Source organism: Camponotus floridanus, unplaced genomic scaffold (assembly GCF_003227725.1).
Source record: "Camponotus floridanus strain SB8 unplaced genomic scaffold, Cflo_v7.5 scaffold15, whole genome shotgun sequence".
Taxonomy (NCBI): Eukaryota; Metazoa; Arthropoda; class Insecta; order Hymenoptera; family Formicidae; genus Camponotus; species Camponotus floridanus.
In genome coordinates, this window is record NW_020229270.1 from 800,001 (window position 1) to 826,722 (window position 26,722).

Genomic DNA, 26,722 nt, shown 5'->3' on the forward strand with positions numbered 1-26,722 from the left:
TCCATCTATTCGCTTTCAGATTTATAGCGCGTCGCAAGAAAAAAGAAGGATAAAGAATCGCCCGAGATTTATCGACGTAATAGAGGACTATAACGACAGACATTAGCCGAAGAATGATGCGTGACAGATCGACGGTTCCACCGAAAATCGGCGGATGATCCTAACGCAGTAGATAGTAATTGATTTTGGTCCCCGTTCGATGAGCAAACACTCATCGAATTTCATTTCACGTGCGAAGCCATGCTCACCGCTAAAAGAAAGCTGACGAGAACGTGCCTGGAGAAAGAGTGAACGGATTCCGCGAAAGATTGTTACGTGCAGAGAGTGCTTAAGAATTGTTCGTTATTCGTTGTACGATGACATTCTTTTAAAAATGGCTTATCTCTACGGTGAGAAATAAATGCGGGCGAAATGAGATGAGTCTCGACTGTATCGAGTTATTGCGAATCGTAAGGAATACTTGTTGCTGCCGTTTACGACGCAGAGTAATACAGCAATTATTCAGCAAGTGTTTTCATTTCGATCGTATTGGTGTACCTATTTTAGTGTAGTATAAAACGAATGTATAAGAGTTGGTGTACCGTGTCAGTGATGATGTCTGGCTGTGTGTTGCTGTTGGTATCACGCATGTCGGGCGATGTGTGTCGTTCAAATTGCTGTACCTCTGTACGACTTAAGTTGCACTGATTTCTCATTACCTCGTTCATGTAGGACACCTCTGACAGTGGAATATAGTAGTAGCCCAGAAAACGGTCCCACAAGAATCCCTTGCACCATACTTCGATTACGAGCCCAGCATTCATGTCATTCGTTTCGCTGCGTAACAAACAAGTTCCATTAATTTCAGCGAGGTAACAAAGAGAATTATTACGCTGTGAAATAAACACCTATGCTATTTGTAACCTCTATATAATATAAATTAAACGTACAAAATGTAACAATCAAAAATTTATTAATGTCAAATACCGCTTGAGCGGTATCCAAGATTACAAATACAAACAATACAACTTCACGTAATATTGTAATAATTAACATTGAACAACGAGATAATCTCTTTTAATTCGCAAGTCGATTTTATGTTATTTTAAAAATCGTCTTCTTCTTCTGATAATCCATTTAATAGCTCGTTCAAAAAGAAAAATAAGGCTCGTAATGGACCAAAGATCTCATCTCAAACAAAGAAAGAGTTTTGTCAAGGTGAAAGATAATAAAATGCCATATTATGAAAAAGAAGCACGTTTCTTCCTTCGTAATTTCATCGAAAATTTTTGCGCTCGAAAAATTCGCGATCGGTCGACCGACAAGATTGATTTCGCGAGTTGGAGTTAAATAAGACCGCGATTAGTCTCAGATTCTGTTAGATGCGCACAAATTACTAGCTGTCCTAGATATTTTAGTACCGGTGCACACGCGATATGCAATGTTTCCGAAGAGTGCAATGCCATAGTAACCATAAGAGAATTTTTTAATTGAAACACGTTTAATTTGATAAAATTTTTCATGAGTTCTCTCTCTCTCGTGCTTTACATTCTTGCGTTTAACGAATATCTGTGTAAAATTATCAATAACTTACAAGAGGAAATCTTGTTCCCAGCATGGATTGGCCCCTTTCACAGTTACTGTCGTTGACTTTACATTTTGTAGTTTCAACGTTACGTAGGAGTTGAACTGCTCCGCTGGAATTTAGAACATTCAATAATATATGTTTTAGCTGACTAGTTAGAATACAATGTGGACTTTACTACTCACAGTATACGAGCAAAGTATATTATTATATTCATTTATTACGATGACAACCGTTTGAAACATCTCAATTAAAATAAATTTCTCTCTCTTTTTCTCCTATTTATTTACAGTAAAATCACGTGAAACAAATGAATTATATTTTTTATGAATTATATGAATTATATAAATAGAATTTTTATTATAATTTTAATCTACGTGTAATATTAGCAAATGGACCGTTTTGCTCGTGATTTAAGAGCAATGTTTGTAATGGCATCTTCACGGTTATATGTTCGAGAATGAGAGGATGGGGAGAGAGAACTGTACTCTATTAAGTTGAAATAAGTTCCGCCCATTGCATCTACTGTACATGCTCTCAGCTGCACGCCTTCGATAAGTCGCGCAAAAAGCAGGAGCGAGGTTTTACGATCCGCGACACAGTGTTTCGGGTACGGTAGTGCGTCACCCTCGACATTTTACTTTACGAGCCACGAAATTGTCTCCGAGCGACCGGCGAAATATGTTCAAGGGTCGCGTTCCACGGCTGACTTTGGTAGCAGCCACACGCCGAACTCAACAGAGAATTCGAGTTATTAATAAAAAATTAGACGCGACATAAATAGAGCTCGACACGACGTGAAAATAACGCGCAGCCTTTCTTGACCTGGGGGATACTAGATATAGAACAAATCGAATCGTCAGGATATACAGAATAAGAATAAGAGTCTCAGCGATATACAACCTTATTTCTTCGTTCTTATAAACGAGAGACGTGAAGGATTACTGTAAATGCGAAAAACGATTAACTTTAATGAAGTTAAGTTTGTTAAAAATGTGATAAAAAGAGAGACAGTTGTTCATAATACGAACGAAAGCACGATCGGTGCGTTGAATAAATAAATTCATAAAACTAGATGCTTTTAATGTTCGCGATGCGAATGTAGACGTTATCGTTACTTCAATCTTGCAACATTGCATGGAATAATGGTCTTTATATGTCCATTCCGTACAATGCCATACACGTGACGCGCGTGGTTGGATATTAAAAAAGTACAATATATAAACGCAAAAGCGGAGGCTGCCAAGGTTACGCGCTCGTCATCGTAGAAAATATTGAATAATATTAAGGTATTAATCGTAATCGCGCGTATGAAATAAATTTCACGGATTTATGACACAATTTATAAAATCCCTTTAACATGTCTCTTTAACAGGGACTGTTAACGTTATTAATATATTTTCCTTTTATTGAAATAATTTGTAAAATTTATAGTAAAAGAGAGAGAGAGAGAGAGAGAAAAAGAGGAAGAAAGGGAGAGAGACACGTACTTAAAGTATTATATGATATCTTAGATTTATATATACCATATAACTTTTTCTAAAAAGATCTTTTATATTTTCGGAAAAATTATTTCGATATAAGCGAAACATCACGACATTCTGCTTGAAGAATCACATAATCTGAAACTTGGAACTGTTCCAATCGCGCGGGGCGCAATAAATCGTTCGCGGATTTTAGAAACGGAGCGTGAGTAAGGGTTTTGATTTCGCGGCTCGTCTCAATTCCAATTCCGAGTACACGATTACGCACGCGATAATATTTCGCTCGTATATAAGTTTGAAAGTAATCGGGAAACAAATCAATTAAATAGATGAATCCTGAAGTTTCCATCTTCGTAAGATTCCTTATTTTTTTGCCACATAATACGAACCATCCTCGCAGATGAACCGCGCCTTCTTCACTGCAACAGAGAGAACAAAGAAGGGATTACAAATCGTAAATGTTGAAAAAAAAATTACGAAAAACACTTACATTCGCAACCTGAGCTCAATCTTAAAATCATAAAGCTTGTAAAGCACTTAAGAGTAATGCTGTAATCGACAAAGATTTAACGTTAATTAGCTCGTTCCCACAAGTTGTGTGCGCTTATCGGCGATCATTACATCAATATTGTACCTATTTAGCGGCACTTTAACGCGAATTATCGAGCTATATACATAATTACTTGGATCGTAGCGATTACGTTTTAACAAGATTTAAATATACATGTAAAGGTCAAGCGATGTAAAATCATTCGCACGCCCAATAATTACCTTTGATGCATATCACACGCGTATGAACTTTCAAATTGAAATCCCGCCGCGAAGGAAATTTAACTCGCGTAGTATATACCTTTGTCGCGTGGCATTACCTGGTCCGTGCATTCTATCGACTTTTTCGTCAATTATTTATAAACGCCGCATCCTGCAAACACATTACGGATTTACGTAACGCGGATAAGAAAAACTAGTCGAGTATTGCGATCCACCGGAAAGAGTTTGACAGTTTACAGTTTTACAATAAACAATTTAATAGATACGTCATGGAAAAACCTTGTCTATAAGAACGCGAATATGTGTGTAACGCAGCTCCGCCATCGTGTCGGCAGCGGTTTAAAGCAATGACCTATGCTAATAAATGCCAGATAGTCTACGTATCGGGAGTCTGTACGAGTAACTACCCTTAGGATTAATCCCGGCGTCACAAGGAAAGACGACCAGTGTTCACATCGTCGATGATGCATGTGTAACAAATGATTGGGGAGCGGGAGGGAGAGCTCAATGATGAGCGGGTCAACCGTGTATCCGCAGGTCACAGTTCATAGAGGACTTTTTCTCCGTTCCGTCAACGGACGAGATATTTTTCCCGCTCGACATAGACGCGCTTTTCTATTTTGCACGCTTAAATCGCGCGCGATTAATTAAGGGAGAGAGAGAGAGAGAGAGCGCGGGAATATTCTCGTCGCCGAGATATAAAATTGTCAGCCGCAGGAATGAACCAACGCTGATGTCACGCAAACAGGAGGGATCCCTACGGTCGACCTATAATGTCGGGAATAGTGAATCGACTATTGCATCTGCTTCTGGTAACCGAGAGGTCGAGTGCGGTTGCCTTACACATTGACAATCTCTCCCTTTCCCCTTCTCTCCCTCTTTCTCTTTGTCTCTTTCTAAATAAACTCCTTGATAAATTAATTGCTCCCGCTTATTTAAAAATAACTGAACTCATACGTGGCGCACTTTGGCAGTCGGCCAGTTACGATTGAAATCCGATATGCAACGTGAAAACTGTGGGGGAAACGCCGGTATTAAATCGACTTTAAGAACGTTTCAATAAAGCGCCAATGGCGGCGCATATCGAGCACACCCTCGATAATTGCATTAATTTCCACGAGACGCAAGCGTACTTCTAACACTTAATCGCATCCGGATTCTATCCGATATCGCTACGAACTGTCCCGCTATTAACGATGCAAAAACCGGCAACGTAAAATGTGCATCGGTTTAAAGTAAAACAAAGCATCGTATCAAAGTTATATTGCGCGAAATTGATAGCTCGAGGCGCCGATGATATACGCGGCGGTAGACGAGATTCCCATGTGTATACGTGTGTGTGTGTGTGTGTATGCATATACGCAAGCGGGCGTGGGCAGATGCACGACGAAAGAAAAGTGAAACACAATGACGTCAGCTTTAACGCTTCAGTTGTGATCTTTTACCTTCGAACAACTCGAGACAATGGACGTCCGGCATATGAATACCGTGCCAAGACCGTGGTATCGTTGTGCCATACACGCGCGCGCGTACTCATGAAATTCACCCTCTTCTAGCGCACTCCCGTGTGCACACAAATGCGTCTTTGTACAGCACATACACGTGTGTTGCACGAGAGAGAGAGGACAAGCGCACGTATTGGTGACACGACGCTTACTTTTCATCCTGCGGCAGTTTTCTTCGGTGACGACGTTACCGCGCCGTGAAAACGGATGCAGAACGATAGGCGACAGACAGGAGGGAGGGTAAACGGGGTGGAAAAACCGGGAGCGCGCGCTGTTATTTATAGGCCAGGCCGATATTAAAAGCAATATTTACGCGGCACGCGTAAATGCGATATCTTATCGGGCCTTATCAAGGTGTCATTTAGGTTCTCTCGAAGATGACCAGCGTACACTTTTCTCTTCCTAAAGCCGATACCTTACTCTGCGTGATATCCCTGTATAAATGAGCCTGCCGACGACCCTTCGGTCGACCTCTATATCCTGACTCCCTCTTTATCCCGCTCTATGACATACTTACAGCCGTAGCACGTGCGCGTTTGTGGGGAGAGAGGAAAAAAGAAGGAATATATTCTTTAAATATTTTTCTTGTCCAAAAATATTTGCAGGATATTCCTTGAGAAATATTCGCTCTTGAGGTATTCTCGAAGCAATATTCTCGCTTCGTATCGCTCTCCTTCGGGAAAGATTGACTTTACTCGACTTTACTTTATCGATTATCATTTCGTTACGAAATATCACGTCAATTTGTGGATGGATTTATTCGTGTTATGTAAGAAAATTGAAGGAATACTTGAAGTCTGATAAATTTTATCGTCTGCTCTCGTATGTTGTGCTCGTGCTTGTCTAATTACTTGCGTCCTTCGTGTGCGTTTGCGCGAAGCGCAATCGATGTAACGGGTATAACGGGTTGCGAAATGTATGCACTTACGTTTACTTATGTCTTCAATTAATCATTTTCTTTTGCGACACATCGTAATGAGATCTCTTCTGAATGTATAATTAAAGATCGCAGGGAGCGCAAAAAAGAAAGAGAAAAAACTTTAAGTACAAACGGAGCAGAACGGTGCTATAAAGTCGATTAAACCCTACAAGTCTCTGTCCAGGTTGAAGGTAAGTGCGCAGCTGGCGCAAATGCGAGGTCTCTTAATGAAGCAAATCGAAAGGTGTTTCGAAATTCTGCGAGAAATAAGACAGATCGTTTCGCGTTGTCCCATCAAATTCAGTTTTAGAGGGCAAGATTCTGAAAAAAATATTTTTATTTCTACTTGTAGTAAATCAAAACGTTCGCGTATTATGCATGAAATATCGTATGCATCATCGTCAACATATGAATCACCAATTCCACAGTCCACGAATTATCGATTATACATTTTCGATAAAAGTCAGAAGCGCGAGGCAGGAATGGAACTTTATCGAATATTTTAAGAGGGAGGAAGAATAATCATCACCACATAAATCAGATTTGAAAGCTTTCTCGATGTCCCGGACGTCGAATATACGCGAGGGTGATAAGATAAACCATGCACGTGATTATCACGCAACATACGGCTTTTCCAGGATCCCACTGTCGCAAACATATGGCCATCAACAATGCCATATGAATTTTGAGGAAAAACTATCGCTAGCGTGATTCAATTTTAACTATGTAAAGTCATTTAATCTTTAGTTCCGCAAACACACAAATAGAATCGAATACCCTTTTTATCTCTGTTAAAGAGATAAAAGTTTTAAATTAACTCGAAAGAGTTAATGTCGGGGCGTATCAGCACTTTTGGGGAACAAAAACAATTTTATACACGGTATAGAGATAGTTTCTCTAAATAAAATATCGTTATTTCCAAACTATAATGCAAATTCGCTAACTGATTTTCGTTTCTAGAATTACGATTTTCTTCAAAGTGGATTAGACTCGTACTTAAGATCTCTTATCTTTTTTTCATTTAAGGGTACTCTAGCATTCTCGAAAAGCTATTAAGAGTAAATCAAATAATTACAGTGATGACAAAAATTACATGCTACAAGTTTATAAATATAAAAATATAATTTCTAATATAACATTGCAGGAAATTCAAATTAACACATTGCTATCGAAATATAATCTCATCTGCTAAATATTTTGTATTATCTTGCGCATAAATATGAATTTTCTAGATGTTATATAATGAGTAAATTCAAACTTGCTCAAGCATTAAATAACCATTGCATTTTTAAAAGCTCATTATACGCCTTTATAGATTAATTAACGTAAGTTTATTCTAGTTACCGCGATGAGAGAGAGAAATCTGCAAGATAAGAATATAATAAATACTCCGATTATTTATGCTAAAGGAAATGTATCCGATGTTATCGCGATGATGAAACATTTTTTTCCCGTAGCAAAGTCGAGTCTTGCGATTACGAGGGACGAAGCCGCGCGAGATGTAATTAACAGATTACGCGTTAACGGACTTCAAACTAACGTAAATCTCCTACCGATAAATCTGAAGCTTCTGTCGGATTACTATTTCGTTAAGTCGTCGTGTACATAGTGCGCTACATCTCTTTCTCTCTACATGCTCCGATTTGTATTTACTGTGGAACTCTATCTATCAGAATAATTTAGACGGTTCGTGTATGGAAAAAAAATTTATACCGTACAATCCTCGCATATTATCTCCATTACTTGTATTTATTACTTGTAACAAGAAACTTTTATGGCTAGTCCATTAGCAAAATCCACCGTTTTTATTTACCCAAGAAGATTCTGCCTCTGTTTACACGAAAAAATTCAGAAAATTCAATAATCCGTTAGTAATCCGACTTATTCTCACAGTTTATAATCCCGATAAAAACAGATCATTCGCGTTAATGATTTATTTTACGCGGCGCATTAACCCTGTCATGAAGGGGCGATGAACAGCGGCGGCTTTATCGAAGTTTGGCTTCACGTCCGATAATTCCTTCGATAATATTGTTTTCGCGCATAATTAACTCCGTGGGCAGCGCACGTGGCATCGATGTGCGCCTCTCTGTGGACGTCTCTGTCACGAAATTTTCGTCAGACGAACCATTCCCGTAATGCCGATAATCGACACGATGACGGCGATGCGACCGCACGAAAATGCACGCCACACAGGACGAAAGTTATTGCAGGAGATGAGGCCAGAGGAGATGGGATCTTCTCTGGCGTTGCCTGACGTCAGGGAGCGAGTTCCACACCGCCACCCTCCACCGAGACGAATTATTAATACCCCCGCTGTGTGAATTGCATTCGCGCGGAAGCGACAGGCGGAAAGTTTCTGTCGCCGACCGGATCACGAGGCGACATTTATACGACGCCCGGTATTAATACAGCAATGTCTGTATATTATATAAAGTACGCGACTATCAGCTATACTATCTGTTTACTATTACCGATACTCGTCGTCAATAAAATCGGCTTAGCGGCCAAGTTTTCTATCAACGATTCGTCGATACGGCGCATCGCGCGCGGATTTCCGCCGGCCTTTTATCGGAAAATGAAAGACAAAAAAAAATGGAGAAGAGAAGGATCGACAAAACTGCGAGTCCCAAGACTCGAACTCTGCTCGATAGTCCGAGCTATTGCATTTCCCCCCTCCCCCCCCCACGAGCGATAGAGTTCAAGGACCCCTATTTATTATGACGAAGCCAGTATCCCTTAGATAGCTTCGCGAACTCCCGGTGGAAACTCGTATGGTATTGGATTCCGTTCTCCTCTACACGTAAAACGTACTAGTTATACAACGGTGAACGATAGAAAAGGGAGACGGATTACGTTGAGTAAGACCGAGTAAATTGTAACAATGATTAATAAGCTGTATAAAAGATCGGAGTTGCAAATAATTTTTAAAAGACGTTTTCCGGGTTTTAGTATAAAAGCTCCTATAAAATGATATTTTAAACAATAATAAATATAATAAATATAATAAATATAATAATAATAAATATAATAATAATAATAATAATAATAATAATAATATTATATTAAATTTATTATATTAATAATATATATTAATATATTAATAATATCATATAATATATAATATATTATATTAATAATATATTAATAAATATATATTAATAATATATTAATAATATTATTATATTAATTATAATAATAATAAATATAATAAATAATAATAAATAATAATAATAATAATAAATATAATAAATAATAATTGATAATCTCTCTTCTTAAAAAATGATTGCTTTTCGGAAACCGTTCAATAAGAATGCAATGTCATTAATATATATCTTGCCTGAAAAATGCACTCGTAATAATGACATCTTCGTGGTGATATAAGAGTATCATCCAAAGAATTAGATAGATATAAAAACATTAACGCAAAAAGAATTACAATTAACAATATTATTCCGTAACGTAAAGTATTTCTGCATCATCGAATACAATTTTGAAGTTTTTTGCGCTGGCCATCGCTCTTTCTCGTAACAATAAACACTCGTTTGAAATATCTACTCTTGCGATCAATTCTGGTATATCGGCGTCGCTATACACAAAGTACCGGCAGTTATCTGCAGGGGGTTGATCAAAGCGTTTCAAAAGTTCATTCCGGTCGAATCCACACCGTCCTTCGAAAAGCATCGGAATATTCGTCGTCAGAAATACAACGAGTAGTCGCAAGTTCGTTATTGCAACCTTTGTAATGCCCCTTAAAAGTTCTTTACACCCTTTTCCGTCCTTCGCTCAATTCCAACGAGGTGCAGCGAGAGCGAACTTAAAAGCTCGAAGGGCTCGATTATTATGAAGGAAAGCTTTCGAGAATATCGTCCGAGAACGCTGATCATCGAAGCGAGAAGTGGCACAGAGTACATACAAGCCGTCCGATAACCCTTTAACACATCGCAAAATTTTTCGTCCGATAAACGAAACCTCCATCGGCTCGGAAAAGTGGCTCCCGTTCATCGAAGTGCGAGAATGTTAGCAAAAAGTAGCTCGTTTTTCATCATAGCCGACATGAGTTCGCGTAGACGTCACATGACGTCATATGACGAAAATTCCAACTCGAAATTATTATTTACCACAAGTTAGCTCGTTATTTTTCTTCCTTCTGGAAAAATAGCTATCGCTAATAAAACGAATGTTTCGTTTAATCAAAAATATATATAGCAATTAACTTTTACAAAATGAAATTAAAAGATTATTCATGTGAATATAAATTCGGTATTAATATAAATATTAATTGCTCCGAGTTTCGCGTACATCGGTACGTTGTTAACGACGCGCGGAGTGACTTTGCTTCAGTGTTCTTGAGCGATGGCCAAGTTTCACAGCGGTTACTGTACTTCGTACTGTTTGAAATACCGACACAATAAAGGGAAACTTTTGCCCCGAGCAAGTTACATTTCTTACGCTGTGTATCCCATTTTCCTCGCAGAATGCTTAGAAACTGATACTAACGTCCACTTTTCACAGTTCATGTATAAAATCATATTATATACCTTATGAAAACGATGCCGAAATAATCGTCGTTCTTTTCTTACTTTAAGTTTTAGCATCTTATGCACGGAGAAAAAAAATACATGGCTGTTGTTGTTACACGTGCAAAGGTTCGTGTTGCGTAGTACATGAACGGAAATAGGTAAAATATTTTAGGGGATGCTGGTCTCGAGGAAATGCTCGGAGAATCTCGTTTCCGAAACGTGGGATAAGATCAACCTTCGTTTGCGAATGGCGACGACGATGGTTTCCGTGTCTGATAACGTTTCCTCTTTCTTCCCTTCAGGAAAACTACTCGCCCGAGCGCGGGTATATACGAAGAAACGGATGCGCACGTGTGCGGATTAAAGTACGCTAGACTACCGCAAATCGTCCATCGAAAATTCACATTCAAGATCAAAGAAACGAGGTGATGCAACGTAACGCGTACAGTCATTTTCACGTTTCTCCCATCAGCATCCTACGAGGACTTTTTTCCCCGATGAAAGTTTTCTTCCCATGCAAACACAGTGCTCCGTAAGGTATATTATTATTCACACGTGCATTTTTCTATGTCTTTAAATTTATAATAGAGTCTATAGTGTAAATTTATAATACATTCTATAATAGTTTTATAATTTATAATAGATATAATAGATAAATATGTATATTTTATACAAGAATCAGAAATGAGAGCTTTTTCAAGCAAACTAGAATGCGATAAATCTCAAACAAAAAAGAAATCCTACGTTATTTGTAGAGGACAATAAAAAAGCTATTTTAAGAAAAAAATGACTTTTTTATTATTCCTCGAATAACGTGGGATTTCCATTGTCGCGTAATAAATTAAGAAAGCTAGTTTCATTACTTTCATATTCCGTAAATCGAAATAATCGCAGTTGTGAAAAATGTGATTATTATATGAAATATTCCCGAGGAAAGAACTTGCGAAATGAGCAATTCGTGCCGAAGCGTGATTTCTTTCGGATCTTCATGTTACTAGAAGGAAGAAATGGTGCTTCTTCTCTCAAATAGCAGCGCGATTTTGCTGCAGCGACAACGCGCGAAAATAAATGTCCGTACGGTCGTTAACGCGGACGAAACGAATTGCCGTCGTTATTACGAACGTTTCATCTCCATTAACGATGACACATTTCCGGCATCATGACGATGAAACGCTAAACGCGAATATGTAGCCCTATGCAAACTACGTAAACGACCAGAGAACGACAAGAGAACGACAGAAAGAAAGTAGGTCTCTGCTGGAGACGTCCGCCATTGAAAGTGTTATATTTTCGCTGACGGGCAAGACACTAGGAAGAGATTTATAATGACAATACTGTGCACATGTGCGACCGAGAAAACGCGTCGAAAAGTCATTTCGCTAAAGAAAATCCTCTCGAATTTCGAATAAATTTTTTACAACGCATGCGACATCTTGAATTGCAAGATTCTTGTTATTGCAGACAAACGCCCGAATTTTTGTTTCCTTTTTCACTCCTTTCAGAGACCATGAGGAACGCAGAAGCGAGCCGTAATATTTCGAGTAGTAAGCTTTTTAAAAAAATCAGGACAAAAAAATGGGAACTGATTGCAAGTGGTAGTGCGAAGACGATCATAAGTATAAAGAGAGCCTGAGTGGATTGAGCTTGAGCAGCGAAAGAGTTTCCTTTTCATGTAATGGCACTCTTCAATCACTTCTTGCTCTTTGCAGACTTCCACTTGCTTTTACACTATCGCTTTTTGCCCTTATGCGATCATTGTAGTTTTTACGATCACGCTTTTTCTTACGTGTATTACAAAAATGTCTCCGGAATTTTTCTTTGGTGCGAAGAATTTACATTTCTATCAACATATTTACATGGTCGAAGCACATGTCCTTCTTAAATTATTATTCAAATGTATGTACATTTTAAAAATGTCTACACGTATTTCGCGTCTCGCGAATATTTGAGATTCGTATTTATCCTCCAGAGGTAATTTCCGAACGTGAAAGGATCGTTTTAATCAAACCGCTCCGAGGATCTAAATCTAAAATTAAGGAGAGATAAATCTTAACCGTATGCAAAGCGTAAAATTCGCTTTAATCACGGCCACGCTCGCTCGAATCGCCGATCCGGATTTTGATCGCGATTTTCGCGTGCAAATTGCCGCCTTCTTCTTAACGATACGTCACTCAGAGTTCTTTGTAATTCGCTCGTTCTACGAGCGCATAGCGCGAGAAACGAGCGAATCTAACGAATATCAAATCGCCACGGTTAACAACAGCACCGGTTTTCTCCACGCCTAACATCCCCCGACTCACAGACAGGGGAAAATTCAAGTTGGCTCAGCCCGGTAGTATATAATGCGGGAGATTTACATAGGTCGTACCTGGTAGATACATCGCTGCTCGTCGTTTACCCAAGCGAGAGAGGAGAGAGAGAGAGGAGAGGTGGTTGCGATAGCGGCGAGCCGCGAAAGACGAAGACAGAGATCGAAAGAGGCGATGGTGGATAGCAGAGGAAAGGGGAAAAGGTAGGGGGAGAGGGCGGCAAAAAAAGCCGCGCTAGGGGGCGGCGATGGCGGGCGGCGAGTGGGGTCGGAAGCGAGCGGTGGCTGAAGGAGGGAATGACCCCGCGTACACCGGGGTCAACCGTTGCACTGTACTCTCCGTGTCTCATAGTCATGGACGAGCCTCGCGTTTGCTCGCTCGCCTCGGTATACGGGGCTTAGGCGTACCGTGTATGTGTGCGAACGACCTGGAAGGAGCCACCTGAATCTACCAGACTCGGATGTTGCCCCTGTCTCTACCTTGCCCTACCCTACGTGCCGCGTACGCCGACTTGCTGATGATATTTATGAATACACGCGGGATGAAGAGATAGCAACGGCGGCGGCGAACATTATTTCTCGTTGTTGTCAGTCGATATATTTTTAGGTTGCCCCTTCTTTCCCACAGACTTCCTGTCTAGACGATGTCGACTATTTCTCCCGTATACTTTGCTTATACGAAGTAGGAGAAAAAAATAAAAGCTCGAGAGTAGATATTTTCATCTTCCAGATTCATGCATGAACATATGTGAAAGCTTGCGGAATGTAATATATACACAAGCATCACGATGTCGTTTCACACATGTCGAGTTTGGTCTGCCGGAAATATATACCGAGAGAGAACATCTGAGAGCTTATCAGTCGCGACATTATGATAAAGTATTCAATTGCAAATCGATATTCCTTGACTAGGCGTTACTATCATTAACGCTTATACAAGATGGAGAAAATTTTGTACCGATAATTAACGCTTTTAAAAATTAATATCTCATTAAACTAAATTATACGCCATCAAGATGTATATTATAATTCGGAATTATAATTCAGAAAGAATACTGAACGAGAACGATTCTAACGTTTAACGGTCTACTTTTTCACATATAAAGAATGCATGATACAGATAAAAATGTGCGAAATTTGCACGTACATATCTCCCAGCGGTTCTTTCGCGAGCGTTGAATTATGTCATAATGTCAAGTCAGATCTCGCGCGGCTACTCACGGAACAGTGAGCATCCGCTTCCGAAGTCGCTTTATGGCACGATTATATTTCTTGGCTACCCGCATCCCATATTTTTCGTCTAGAACAGCAGATATCAGTTAAGTCATGTTGGATATAACCGTCCGCATCCATCACAAAATCAAGTTACAGGAATGTTCTATTGCAACATTTCGATATTGATTCCACGTACGTCCGCATTCAGTTGTATATGTGTGTTTGTGCGTACGTGTATATGTGTGTATGTGTGCCTGCGAAACGCAAGACGATATATAAATCACGCTTCTAAGTCGATAATCGAGCGCAACGCGCGCGAGAGACAATGAGAACGAGAGATGTATGATAAGGGTAAAGGCAGTCGATCGATTTGCGGTGCATCGCGTTATCGTACTGTTAGATTATAATCCAGCAACAGTAGCAGCAGTAGCAACAGTAGCAACAGTAACAGGCGGCAGCTGTTGCTGCGATGCATTACAATTTCTTTACGGCACGGCTGGAAAATTAAGTGCATCACCCCGCAAGTTGCACCCCGTCCGGAGGGGGTGATGGTGCAGCGGGAAATGTAAATGAGAAATTTTTTTCGTGATACTTAATGCGCGTCACAGCGGCACGCCACCGCAGACCGCCTCTCCAATTAACGCAATTAGCGATTTCATTAGCGCTAATTACATCACGCGTCTAGTATCTCCCCCCCCCCTCTGATGCGTCTATCCCCAGCGGTGCAACAATGATTGATACCGCGCGGAAGTTGCCGAGTTTTCTCTCTCTCTTTTTTTTTTCCTCGCGGCACGCAAATCCGGAAAAGGCCTGAAAATCCTCTTTGAACTTTTCCAACAAAAAGAAGTTTTTATCTCTCCGTTGAAAACCTCGTAAAGAAGTAGAAACGATTTTGAACCAGCCGTTGCTTTTTTTCGTACGAGATTTTAATAACCCTGTATCGCTCATTTTGCTGCTCCGAAATGTGAGATTTTTTTCAATTTCACACGCTGTTACTTTTAATCGCAGTTTGCATTCTCGAGAGTGTTGTCACTTATTTAATCTCTTTTATTATTTATCAAATGTTATGCTTTCCATAATTATTTAGAAATGAGTAAATTAATTTTTAAATGAATAAATAAATTAATTTTTAAAAAAGTATTCCCGAATCGAAATTGTTTTTACATTTTCAACCTCAATTTAAAACATTTATTTTCATATTTTAAACTGTCAGATCAATCTCTTTTAAATCTATTTAATCTATATTTTTGCCGAGAAAGCTCATCTTTTAAACCTTTTACTAGGAAACTGTTCATTTGCTATACAATCTATTGAAATACAAAATAGTAAACTTAATTTCTAAAAAAAAATTTCTTAAAAAATTCTGTAAAATCACAAATGAGAAAGTTGAGGTTGAAAATAAGAGGAAAATTTCGACTCTGATTTATACCAATAACTAATAAATCTAAAATTATAATAATAATCCTCCGAAAGAATCTAAATTTAGAAGGCTTAAAATGGGGTGGGGATTAAAATGATTTAACAAGGCTCAGGTCGCTTCGCTAAATTTTCATTTACAAATCGGCTGGCAAATACATATTTCCCACGCATTCATTAATTTCGACAATTGTATAAATATTGCTTGATTGCAAGTTCGATAAACGACACTTTTTAGGAAAAAAAAAGCAGTACAAAAAGAGACTCACCCGTTACGCTGAGCAGCGACATGGTCGGAGGATCCTCGGTTGGTCGGCTCAATATCTCGAGTTGTCCTTAATCGGCCGCCGAACAGTGCACTAGAGATCCGTACGAAAGTGATGCTGCTTCACGATGAAAAAACGCCGGCTATACACTTTTTTTTTTCGTATACGATATACTGGCTATTACGCGCCGCGTATATATATTTAATATATTAATAATCCTCCTTTTTCTCTCTCCCTCCCTCTTGTTCTCTCACGCTCTTTCTTCTCCCTGCTTTTTCTCACCGTACGTTTCTATCACGTTATACGAACGCGGAATACATGTGTGCATGCCTACATATATATACATGCATATATATATATATATATATATATATAATATGCGCGTGTCAAGTGGTCGCGATGTACGCGCTGGTTACACACGAACTGAAAGCTCGCGGTAAGCTCAACACGATCCGTTTTTTTCCCCTATCTTTCTCCGTCCCTCTGTTTACCTCGTGTCGTACACAAAACAATTGTAAAATCTTGTTTACAGTCTGTCACAGGTTAACCGCTGCGATCACGACGAAGTGTTCGTCCGTACCTTATCGCGTTTACACGGCTTATCTGGATCGACGGGCGACCTCTCCTATACCCCGGTCCACCCTCTTCCGCCCACTCCCAATGTATACACTGGCCGATGACCGTACGTGACACGAGTTTCTACGTGCTCGTATGTAACACTGTTTTTTTCTCTGTATACCGGCGCGATGACGATCGATCGCGCGGAGAGAGAGAATGACTGTTATATTACCACCGATTGACTCGCTATCGATTGGCTCGTAACTGAAGTCGCGAAAGATCGACTGGCGGATTATCGCTTGCACCTCGCCGCATTAATCGTCATCGCACTACATGTCATCGTGCGTATCGTCGACTCGGCGAGTAGTAGTAGCCAGGCACTTGGTCACGCGCAACAACGCAGTCCATCCCGACGATCACTGATCGCTGTCACTAATGCCTCGTTATTGTCCGCGTCCGCGTTCTTGTGTTGCGTTGGAATCGACGCTATTAGCAGATTCTCCTTCTCGTCGTCGACGAGCAACGCGGCTACGTATTTGCAATAATAGCGGTAGCAGTAATAGTAGTAGTACGGCAGCGCCAACGCGATTACTGTGGAGCTTCCGCTGATCCGGTCGGTGCTGTTGCTGCTGTCGTCCCCGTGTAACGCGCGACGGCCGCAATCCCGAGACAACATCGCCGAGGAAGCGTCGCTACGCAGGGCCGCCGTCCTCGTTGATCGCCGTTGCCCGTTGTGGTAAATTCGACCTAGCGTGTCTCGCTTGAGGAGGAGCGCCCACCGTGCCGTCGTCGTCGACTTGGTCGTCGTCGTCGTCGTCGTCGTCGTTGTCACCGTCGCCGCCACCGTCACCGCGCTTCTCGTTATTATCATAGTAGCGAGGGCTGCACGGGATGTACCGTCGCGCGTCTCTCGTGCTTGTCAGGGGAACGTGCACCACCAACGACGCCAGGCACGTCGTCGCCGTCGCTCCGAGGCGCGATCGGTCACGCGCATTTCACCACGGTACCGCGAAAGAACGCCAGGCCGAAAGACAGAGAGCGAAAGGGAGCGAAGTGACAGAAGGGAGCGGAAACGAAGAGGAACGGACGGGGGAAGTCGCGCTCGGACGAATTTGGAGCGAAAGACGGGTAAAGAGAGAGAGAGAAAGAGAGAGAAAAAGGAAAGGGAGAAGAAGGGGACGAAGGGGCGAAGATTGGAAGAAGCACGCGGCACCGCGTAAGAGCTCTCGGAGATTATCGCGTACCGAGCGCACAGTACAGTCGCGTATCGCTTCCTCTCTCTTTCTCTCTCCCTCTCTCTCTCTTTCTTTCTCTCGCTCCGGGCACCGCTCGCTCTTCACGCCGCTTCCACGTCGATCGCGGCCGCGTAACCAGCACGCTCTGCACTTGTTCGTTACAGAGGGGTAGGACGGCGCGACATAGCGTCACCGGAAGCAGGAACCGTGTCTCACGCGCGTAATGGAAGCGCGATGCCGCGATCGCGTGCGATCCGCCGCTCGATCTGCCGCCGACGCCGCGTTAATCTGCTGAAACGTTGTTGCGAACGTACGCGGACTGCTCGACGTCGAGCACTGTGCGAACGGAGACGCCTCCGACACGCCGCCGCCATCTTGCTACGTCAAGGGGGTGATATTGCGCCGACGCCGGTAGGGATAAGGGCGAGCGGACACGAGCGAAGTCGGAGCCGCCCGACGATCGTCCCGGCGAGAGACCGTCGCGACAACCCCCTCCCGCACTTGGCGGCCGCGAGCCACTCGCGCCGGTTCGGTTCTCTCTGCGATCCTCCTCCGCCATCGGCGAGAGGAGCTATCTTCCCCGACGATGCGTTCCCCCGTTCCGGGAGTGCAACGTCTTCGAAAATCGTTGCAGACCCGGTCCGCGTCGGACGGGATAATTTCAGATTCGGAGGGGGTGGAACATCGCTCCGCTCTCTCTCTCTTTCTCCGTCGATTTGCATGGTACTTTAATGAGAATCGCTTTCGCACCGTCAAAAATTGTGCGACGAAATATTCAATTCGGTTCGAGTATTTTCATACCAAACACATTTGCACCCTGTATTTTTTATAACGCGAAAGATTAAATACATCGAAGCTCCGTCGATTTCGAGTTTCACGGATTACGTTAACTTGAATTATTTTAATTAACGATATTATTCTAGTCTTTCTTGTTTTCGGAGCAAACGCATGTCGCGACGGAATTCGTTTTCCACGAATTATAATAGAGAAAGAAAAAGAAAAAATGAATCATTTGTAGATGCCTAATCCCGATAACAATTGCCTACATCGCCATTCGTGATTACTTTACGAAGCGATGGCAATCTCTCTCTCTCTCTCTCTCTCTCTCTTTCTCTCTCTCTCTCTTTTTCTCTCCCTCTCCCCTTTTCTCTCTCTCTCTCTCTCTTTTTCTCCCTCTCCCTTTCTCTCTCTCTCTCTAATTATTTTGAATAAATGCTATTCCGTTGCTATCATAAAGTAGCTATAAAAAGCTACTAAAGTCGTAGTATGCCGCTGGCACGATTCAATTTATACACTCGAATGAACGAAAAGTTGCTTTCGATTCCGCATAACATATAATACATGCGAGAAATAAAATTTTATTCTACGAATAACACGCGAAATATAAATAGTATATATCGTAACGTCCAAACTTTCCCGATATTACCAATTCAAGATATATTCCGAGCATTGGCATTAGAGATGGAAAATTGGTTCTCATTAGGATGCATGTGGAAACTATTTTCTCGTTAGCGTGATAAAGAGTCGTAAATGCGGGGTTGAACGAGCCGAGGGACACGCAACGACTGGTATTCAAAGTCTCTGTAAACGTGAAATAAGGTTACACTAGTATCGTTGAGATAAGGAATTTTGCACGTTGTCAAATAAAGATATTTAATCTTTAATTAACTTCGCGATCTATTCCCTTTTGCGTCAATGTAACAGGTACGTGAAACTTCCCCGGAAAACTTCACTATTTACGCCGACAACTCTACGCGCGCAGGTAATGCACCGCGTTAGCAAGTAGTTGTGTCGTTTTATGGCGAGTCTTAACAAGTAGTAAATCTCGCTCGCGCGAGACGCGCGAGCAGCGAGCCGCGTCGTTGACTCGAACTACTGAAAATAAGATCGGAAGTCGCGCACTGCGATTTTCATATGTGAAATATCGTCGTATCAAATAAGAAACACGTATTTTCCGTGAAATAAATCCGTTTATAGGTTTAGAAGTTGAAAAAGCCCATCGAGAGATAATCTCGATATATTTTATTCAGATCAAAAGTAGTCAAAGAGTCATGCCGAAAAAGACGTAGAGGAAAACGTAGACGAAAATCTTTACAATATTAAAACAGTAATGTATATGTAACCATGTATATGTAATCATGTATATTTAGTTTTTTCAGAGATATTGTGGAATTAGCTTCAAAAATATAAAAAAAAACTGAGATATTATATAATATATATGTATATATATATATTTTTTTTTATACTTTTATATGTATATATATATATATTTTTTTATATTTTTTCGCCCCATAATCTACGCGTTAAAATCATAGCTTATGCCTGAAATACACGGAATTTATACACATACACATAGAATAATTTAATCAATCTTTATCTTCTATTTAATTTTTTACATACTTTGAATTATATTGCCAAATGTTGAAAATGTTATTAATAAATGTTATAAAATATATTAAAATATATAATATTAAAAAAAAATATATATATATATATATATATATGTATGTATGTATGTATGTGTTAGATAATATCTCAAGCTTTTTTTAATATTATATATTTTAATATATTTTATAACATTTATTAATAACATTTTCAACATTTGGCAATATAATTCAAAGTATGTAAAAAATTAAATAGAAGATAAAGATTGATTAAATTATTCTATGTGTATGTGTATAAATTCCGTGTATTTCAGGCATAAGCTATGATTTTAACGCGTAGATTATGGGGCGATTAACAAAGTTTTAAGGATAAAAGCGATTAGAAATCAGTTGTACGTCTACATGCTGACCAAATTTTAAATATAAAAAACTTCGTGTCACGCGATATCGACGTTGTGTATTTTGATCTAACCGTTTTGTCGAGGGAAACGACGTCAGTTCGATGTAGGGCGATTTCATTGGACCAGGTTATAAATAGTCTTTCATGCTCCATAGTTATCAATAAGAGATGCACCGCGCACAGTAACAGAGCGATGTTCTCTTCAGACATTAAGGCGCACGCCAATGTCACACATTGCCATAAGCTTTTTATTTCGAGAGAAACAAACAATGGCTGTTACGTCATAAATAATAAGAGCCGAAAAAGAACGCTTTAAAAATACCGAGCCGTTGTCATTATTTCATTCCATTTAAAAAAATGTATTTTACTGACTTAAATATCTTACACGTCTATAAATCCATGATTATCACACGGTCAAAGATTATAGCTCTGATATAACGTATTAAAGTTGACTGCGATATCTATTTTTTTACATCGCATAAGAGGTATTTTTGGAAAATACTCGAATGTATTTGTTACTAAAATTATGTGTTTCTTTGCATTCATCACATCTATATTCGTCGTTCTTCTCGATAATATTGTACGCTTGATAACATTAGCCGTAAATCGCAATTGTCGATATAATTCAAGATTGAATTGCGAGCCTGTTAAATAGCAGCAATTCTACACGTATATCTCATACGTTTACGATCGATACAATATAACGTAGGAAATCGTAAAAGGGCCAAACGGCCACGCGAAGAAACGCGAGGATTAACTGTTCGTAGAGAAAAAAGGGAGAAGTTGCATCCGCTTTGGTAGCATTTTAACTTGGGGATTACAGACTAGCGTGCTTCAAATATTGTCGACTCGCGATTCCGGTCGTGAAAGAGAATGATGGAAGAAGAAAAGGCGTGGTGAATAAGAGAGAAGTCAGGATAGACTTCCGAGACTGCGTACAATGCATAAAACTAAACGTGTGGAGTATAAATGTAACGCGGAGTGTGATATTCGCGATATGTATGCACGAGTAGTCACAACTCAGCAGGTATATACGAAACATTTATCAGACGGCTATATATATATAGTATATGTGGCATTTACAAGCTCATGCGTTTTCCCGATATCGTCGAAGCTACTTCGCGAAATCGATACAATTATTTCGCGATAATATGCGACCCGATTTACGTCACAGGTTACGTCCGAGGCATGCTGTTATTAAATTAACGGCTAATTGAAAGCTCTTATAAGGCCCAATTATCTTTTTAAAGACGTTTGAGTTGAAATGTGTGTCCTACGCAAATCCTGCTATTTTTCACATGTTAATCGATCGCACATAATTTTAACAGTTCGTAACTCGTTGGAACTTTTATGAGAGAATATTATATATAACTAGTTTATTTTTAGAGCGTTTTTATTTAGACTGATATAAATTTGTAGAGAATAAAAAATATGAAACGTACGCACAGTTTAATAGATATTTATTGAAGAAAAATATTGGCCGCCCAAAATTTTGAAAAAATATTTTACCCCTTTATAAATCCTTCTATAATATTCCTTCTATAATATTTATAAAAAGATATATAATCTTACATTTCTCGATGCTCTATAAATATATCAGTTCAATACTCAATGCTCTAGAAATATATCAATTTAAATAAGAGTTCGCGTATTTGAATATGTGCTCTTGCCAAGTTCAAAAGTAGCACGAAAAGTTTTGGCAAAATACAACGAAAAATAGAAAAAGTAGGAGAGGAAAATAGAGAGAGAAGAGAGGAGAGAAAGAGAGAAAGAGGGAGGAACGTTCAAAGTGATTGATATTGACATTTCCTACGGAAAACATTTAAATAATGCAACAATGTGCTTTTTATGCAAACGATTGACCGCTGCAAAATGTGTCAGTGGTTGTAACCGTATTGATCAGCCACGCCGACGCTACTTCCGTTAATGCAGACACCGAGAGAACATCGATACTCCGAAATTCTCCATGTTACACATGGACCATTAATACTAGACGTATAGCATTCCATTACTATATTCCGAGATGCCTATCCCGACGATAAAGGCAATCGCGGCGTTATGACATCCATTTGTCATCGATCACCGTTATATTACCTGCCGAACGCACCTGTCGAATCGGATCTTATCTAATAAATATGTCAAACAAAAATACGAGAAAAACTCAAAAAACGAAAGAAGACATCTGATATCGTGCACGTACATAATAAAAATAAATAATATACCGTCAAAGAATATAATATTGCATATGTGCCCTTTTAGGAGTATTAATATTGACATGTTGTTCATGTTGTTTCGATCATAAATTCGATGATAAATTTTGCATCACTCTATTATTGTCATTGTTGTCGCAATAATTGACTATCGATGATGTATATTTGATGTTTCTCTCCCTCCTCTATCTCGTTAAATCAGCAACTACACATTAATTGCATATTAAAGGTAGCGGGACGATTTTGACGTCATTTCGATATAAAATTTGACGCGAAAATGATTACTTTTTCTACCCGAGTTGCTAACGAGATATATTCGCGCACAGGATCGCACGTTTTCGCCGGATATAGGTATATGCATGTGGTCTCTACCTGTGAATTTTCCTCTTTGTCGATATTCCTCTGAACCTATAGTTGACTGGCTATCGCGGGCCGATTGCTTTTTAAAAAATGCACGAGCCCGCCCGAACGATTGAATACCGTAAACGGGCCAAATGGAAAATAACGCGGACACGATACGAGCCGCCATGTGCGCGCTTTCGCCCAAGTTAATTTCTCAGATTGCGAAAGCGCTTGCTCGAGTATTATCGAATATCTATTTTCGTGGAGAGCCAACTACGAGCCAATAAAAACATGCGAACGTCTTTTCCGCGATGTCTTAGCGGCAGATCCCCTGATATATCTCGAGGATGGAAAAATGTAATGAAAAATCGATGTGACGAGGAGAGAATTTCAAGTTTGCGTGACCTGCTTGTTCTCTCCGAGATAATATTTCCGTCTTATTTTTATATTTTACACCGACGTCGCGTCGTATATATCAACACCGCGTCACGGTCCACGGCGATAATACACCTTACCTTCTTGTATTTAATAATAATAATGATAATTTTACTCACATTTTTCGTCCCGATCCGTCGTCCATCCGTGATTTCGCGCGTCACCATCCCCGCGGACCGATCGCGCCCTCTGTCAGTCGGCATCGATCGTCCGTCGGTAATGGAAGGGATCCTCGGCTTGTCGCGCGCCTGCGCACAGAGGACGTTGGCGTCACTTACTTTCGAGTCGATAACGACGTCATGACGTCGTCGCCGAGTGACTCGGTGCGATGACAATTACGCATTGACATGACGCGCGGACCGATCGCATCAATCTTCGCTCTCGGATCGCCCGAATAATGAATTGATCGGCGCGCGAAGTAAGAATCGGACCGCGACGGGTATCGCGTATTCGGAGAGGCTTCGTCGTGTCAGCGACAGACGGCTCCGGAAGCATCGTCGTCCGAATGGCAGAGGCGCATCGGCGACTGATCACGTCGTCGCGCTCGCGCGGCCAATCGACGTTCGCCGGCGCGTACCACGTGATCGAAAAAATCGAAATGGTGGACGTATCGGGACGCAGGATCCCGTGCGGAGACGAAGGACGATAAACCTGGGCAAGGGCCCGTCATCGGTGACCGTGCGTCGATTTTCGCGGCGGACGAGCGAGACTTGGGGCGAGGAGCCGCGTCGGAGGGATACGTCGCGATTTCAAGAGCGTCCCGGCCAGGCCGGTGCGCGCCTTCCGATCTCCACGTCCAGCAGTGCCGATCGCGACGCGTGTTTACCCAAGTGTCAATCCGCCCGTATTGTACGCGCGCGCGTGTGTCCGATATATATATATATACACACACGTATATATCGTCGTCTGCCTGTCGTGCTGCCGTTGGATTGTCCGAGGTCTTTGGAAAACGAAGGCACGACGGCCAACGTAGCGCGGCGTAATCGCGAGCGAGCCAGCCAAACGTCGTCGCTCGCCTCGGTGTTGGTCTCGCGATTTTCGCCGCGCTTCGAGAGAAGGAGGGAGGAGGAGAGAGCGGGCGCGAGCGAGCGAGAGGGATCCGCGAGCTGTGCGAGGCTCGGGAAGCGGATGCGAAGGGGAAGAGGGAGAGGAGAGATCGGGGCCTCGAGGACAAACGGCAGCATTTTCACGCGGCGGCGAGCTCCTGACCCGCGACAGCATGACGTTTGAGTGCGCGCAAAGTGCTGCCCCGCTGCTCCCGGAGGACGATGCATCGCAACGTGGATCCCGCGATCAACGAAGGAGGTAAACGGATTGCAAGGCCGCCTCTCCGAGCGGCCTCCGATCCCTCGCACGCAAGTGAGCGAGCGAGCGAGCACGCACGCACGCACGCACGCATGCACGCACGCACGCCTGTGCCTGCCTGCCTCGCAATCTCGCAGCGATATACATTCTTTCGCGGTGATATCGCGCGCGCGAGTCGAGAGTGTCGCGTATCGTGATCAGCTTCGCTCGAGAAATTCCTGCGACTTTAAGCTCGGTTTATCATGTTGACGTTCGTTTGTCACGATACAGCCGTCCCTGATTAGTGGCATGGTCCATGACCCGTCAGTCTATCGCGACCGAGTATCCCTTTCCCGAATGTCACACGGCCGTCGAGCCCCGCTGGAGCGAACGGACGCATTTCGCAGAGATATAATGTAAATGCCGCTTTTAGCGTTCCTTTGTATACGTATGTATACGCGATCGCGCAATCTGTTGCCGATCCGACGAGAGAGTCCCTGGACCGCGACCCAATGTTGTATTCTTGGAGCGATGGTGTTTTTCTCGTCGCGACAGAGTAGTTATTTGCGTGCGCGAATTCGCCGGAGAATTGTCCAGGGTAGAAATGAGATATTTTTAAATTCGGCTTCATCACCTCGAAACACGTGCATATGTGTATGCGTCGCGTCCGATGTGAAGTTTCCTCCGCTGACGATATAGATATTACGTGACAGATTAAAATGATTGGAACTTTCAATTATTTTCATTTGTTTTTGTGCTCTTAATAGCCGTTCTAATAATTGACTTTCTCCTATATAATTCATTACGTGCCTTATCTCGATGTGTGTGGGCTTGTTTAAAATAGGAATTCAATGCATCATCTGTTCCATTCTTGTCAAGTCACAAAGTAAGATGGACTGTTATGTTTAAAGTGATTTATTTCATGTGTATATAACTCGATCTTTTTGAATATATAAAATTTCAAACTTTTCTGTATTTTAAATGCTTGAAACATGGAGTATCCGCACTTTTATAAGACATTGCTAAATTTAATATATTGATTAAATATATGAAATGATATTAAATATTTGCAACTTTTATAAAAATGCTTACACGCACATTTCTTCGTACAAATTTCACATTTCCTCTTTACGTTAATGCATTATATACATTTTTTTCAGATAGGATACTTTTCTGGCTTAGAAAAAACTCTGTGCAATAGAGGGAAATGATACACAGCCGTTGTAAACTATTGCAATAAATATACTGAAATACTCAGGAGGTACAAGAATATTTACAATAAAAGACCTAATTTGCTGAAGACCTTGGATTTTTGTCAGAACAAGGAAACTAAGTTACTGCCTACCAACAATAGCACACCCACGCTTGTCACCTGTTCAGTGAATGTTGTGATAATAATTTAATGGCTGTCAGAAAAGTTCCAATAGACATTTCACGTTAAAAACTTGATATTCGAATGAAACAAGCTACTCTACAATTAACAAAAATACTCTAACTCTTGAACAAATCAGCAACAAGGACCTATAAAATTGACTGAATCTATAAATCTAAAAAAGAATCAAATAATTCTCTAATGACTCTATATATTTTATTACTCTAATAATTATTAACCACAATATGGTTGGAATACTCTATTCTATTCTATGAGTCATGATATTCTGGATTTAACGGATTTAAGAAAGACTTGAGAATAATTTGGAAGGGTTTTACAATTTCTTATTAATATGCTTTATGACCAGAAGAGATACCTGCAAATTTTTATTTTGTCACAGATTTATTTTTAAAACTTTATAAATGATACATATGTGTGTGTGTGTAAAACATTGATTAACTCTTGAAATCTATTTTGTCAACTGACAAGTGTATTTGACAAGAGTAAATTAAATTGATATTACAGCAAAAA

The 26,722-nt window shown here is 40.8% G+C and overlaps 1 protein-coding gene across 1 annotated transcript in view; it reads right to left on the reverse strand.

The window, feature by feature from the left end:
* Nucleotides 1-16,841, reverse strand: part of LOC112637267 — a 52,973-nt gene extending 36,132 nt beyond the window's left edge. The window contains exons 1-4 of the mRNA XM_025406569.1: nucleotides 15,975-16,841; nucleotides 3,438-3,467; nucleotides 1,574-1,676; nucleotides 582-816 (exon numbers count right to left, since the gene is read on the reverse strand). Of these exons, the coding sequence (XP_025262354.1) occupies nucleotides 582-816; nucleotides 1,574-1,676; nucleotides 3,438-3,467; nucleotides 15,975-15,996 (390 nt within the window). The 5' untranslated portion in view covers nucleotides 15,997-16,841. The remainder of the gene's footprint in view (nucleotides 1-581; nucleotides 817-1,573; nucleotides 1,677-3,437; nucleotides 3,468-15,974) is intronic.
* Nucleotides 16,842-26,722: the final 9,881 nt, after the last annotated feature.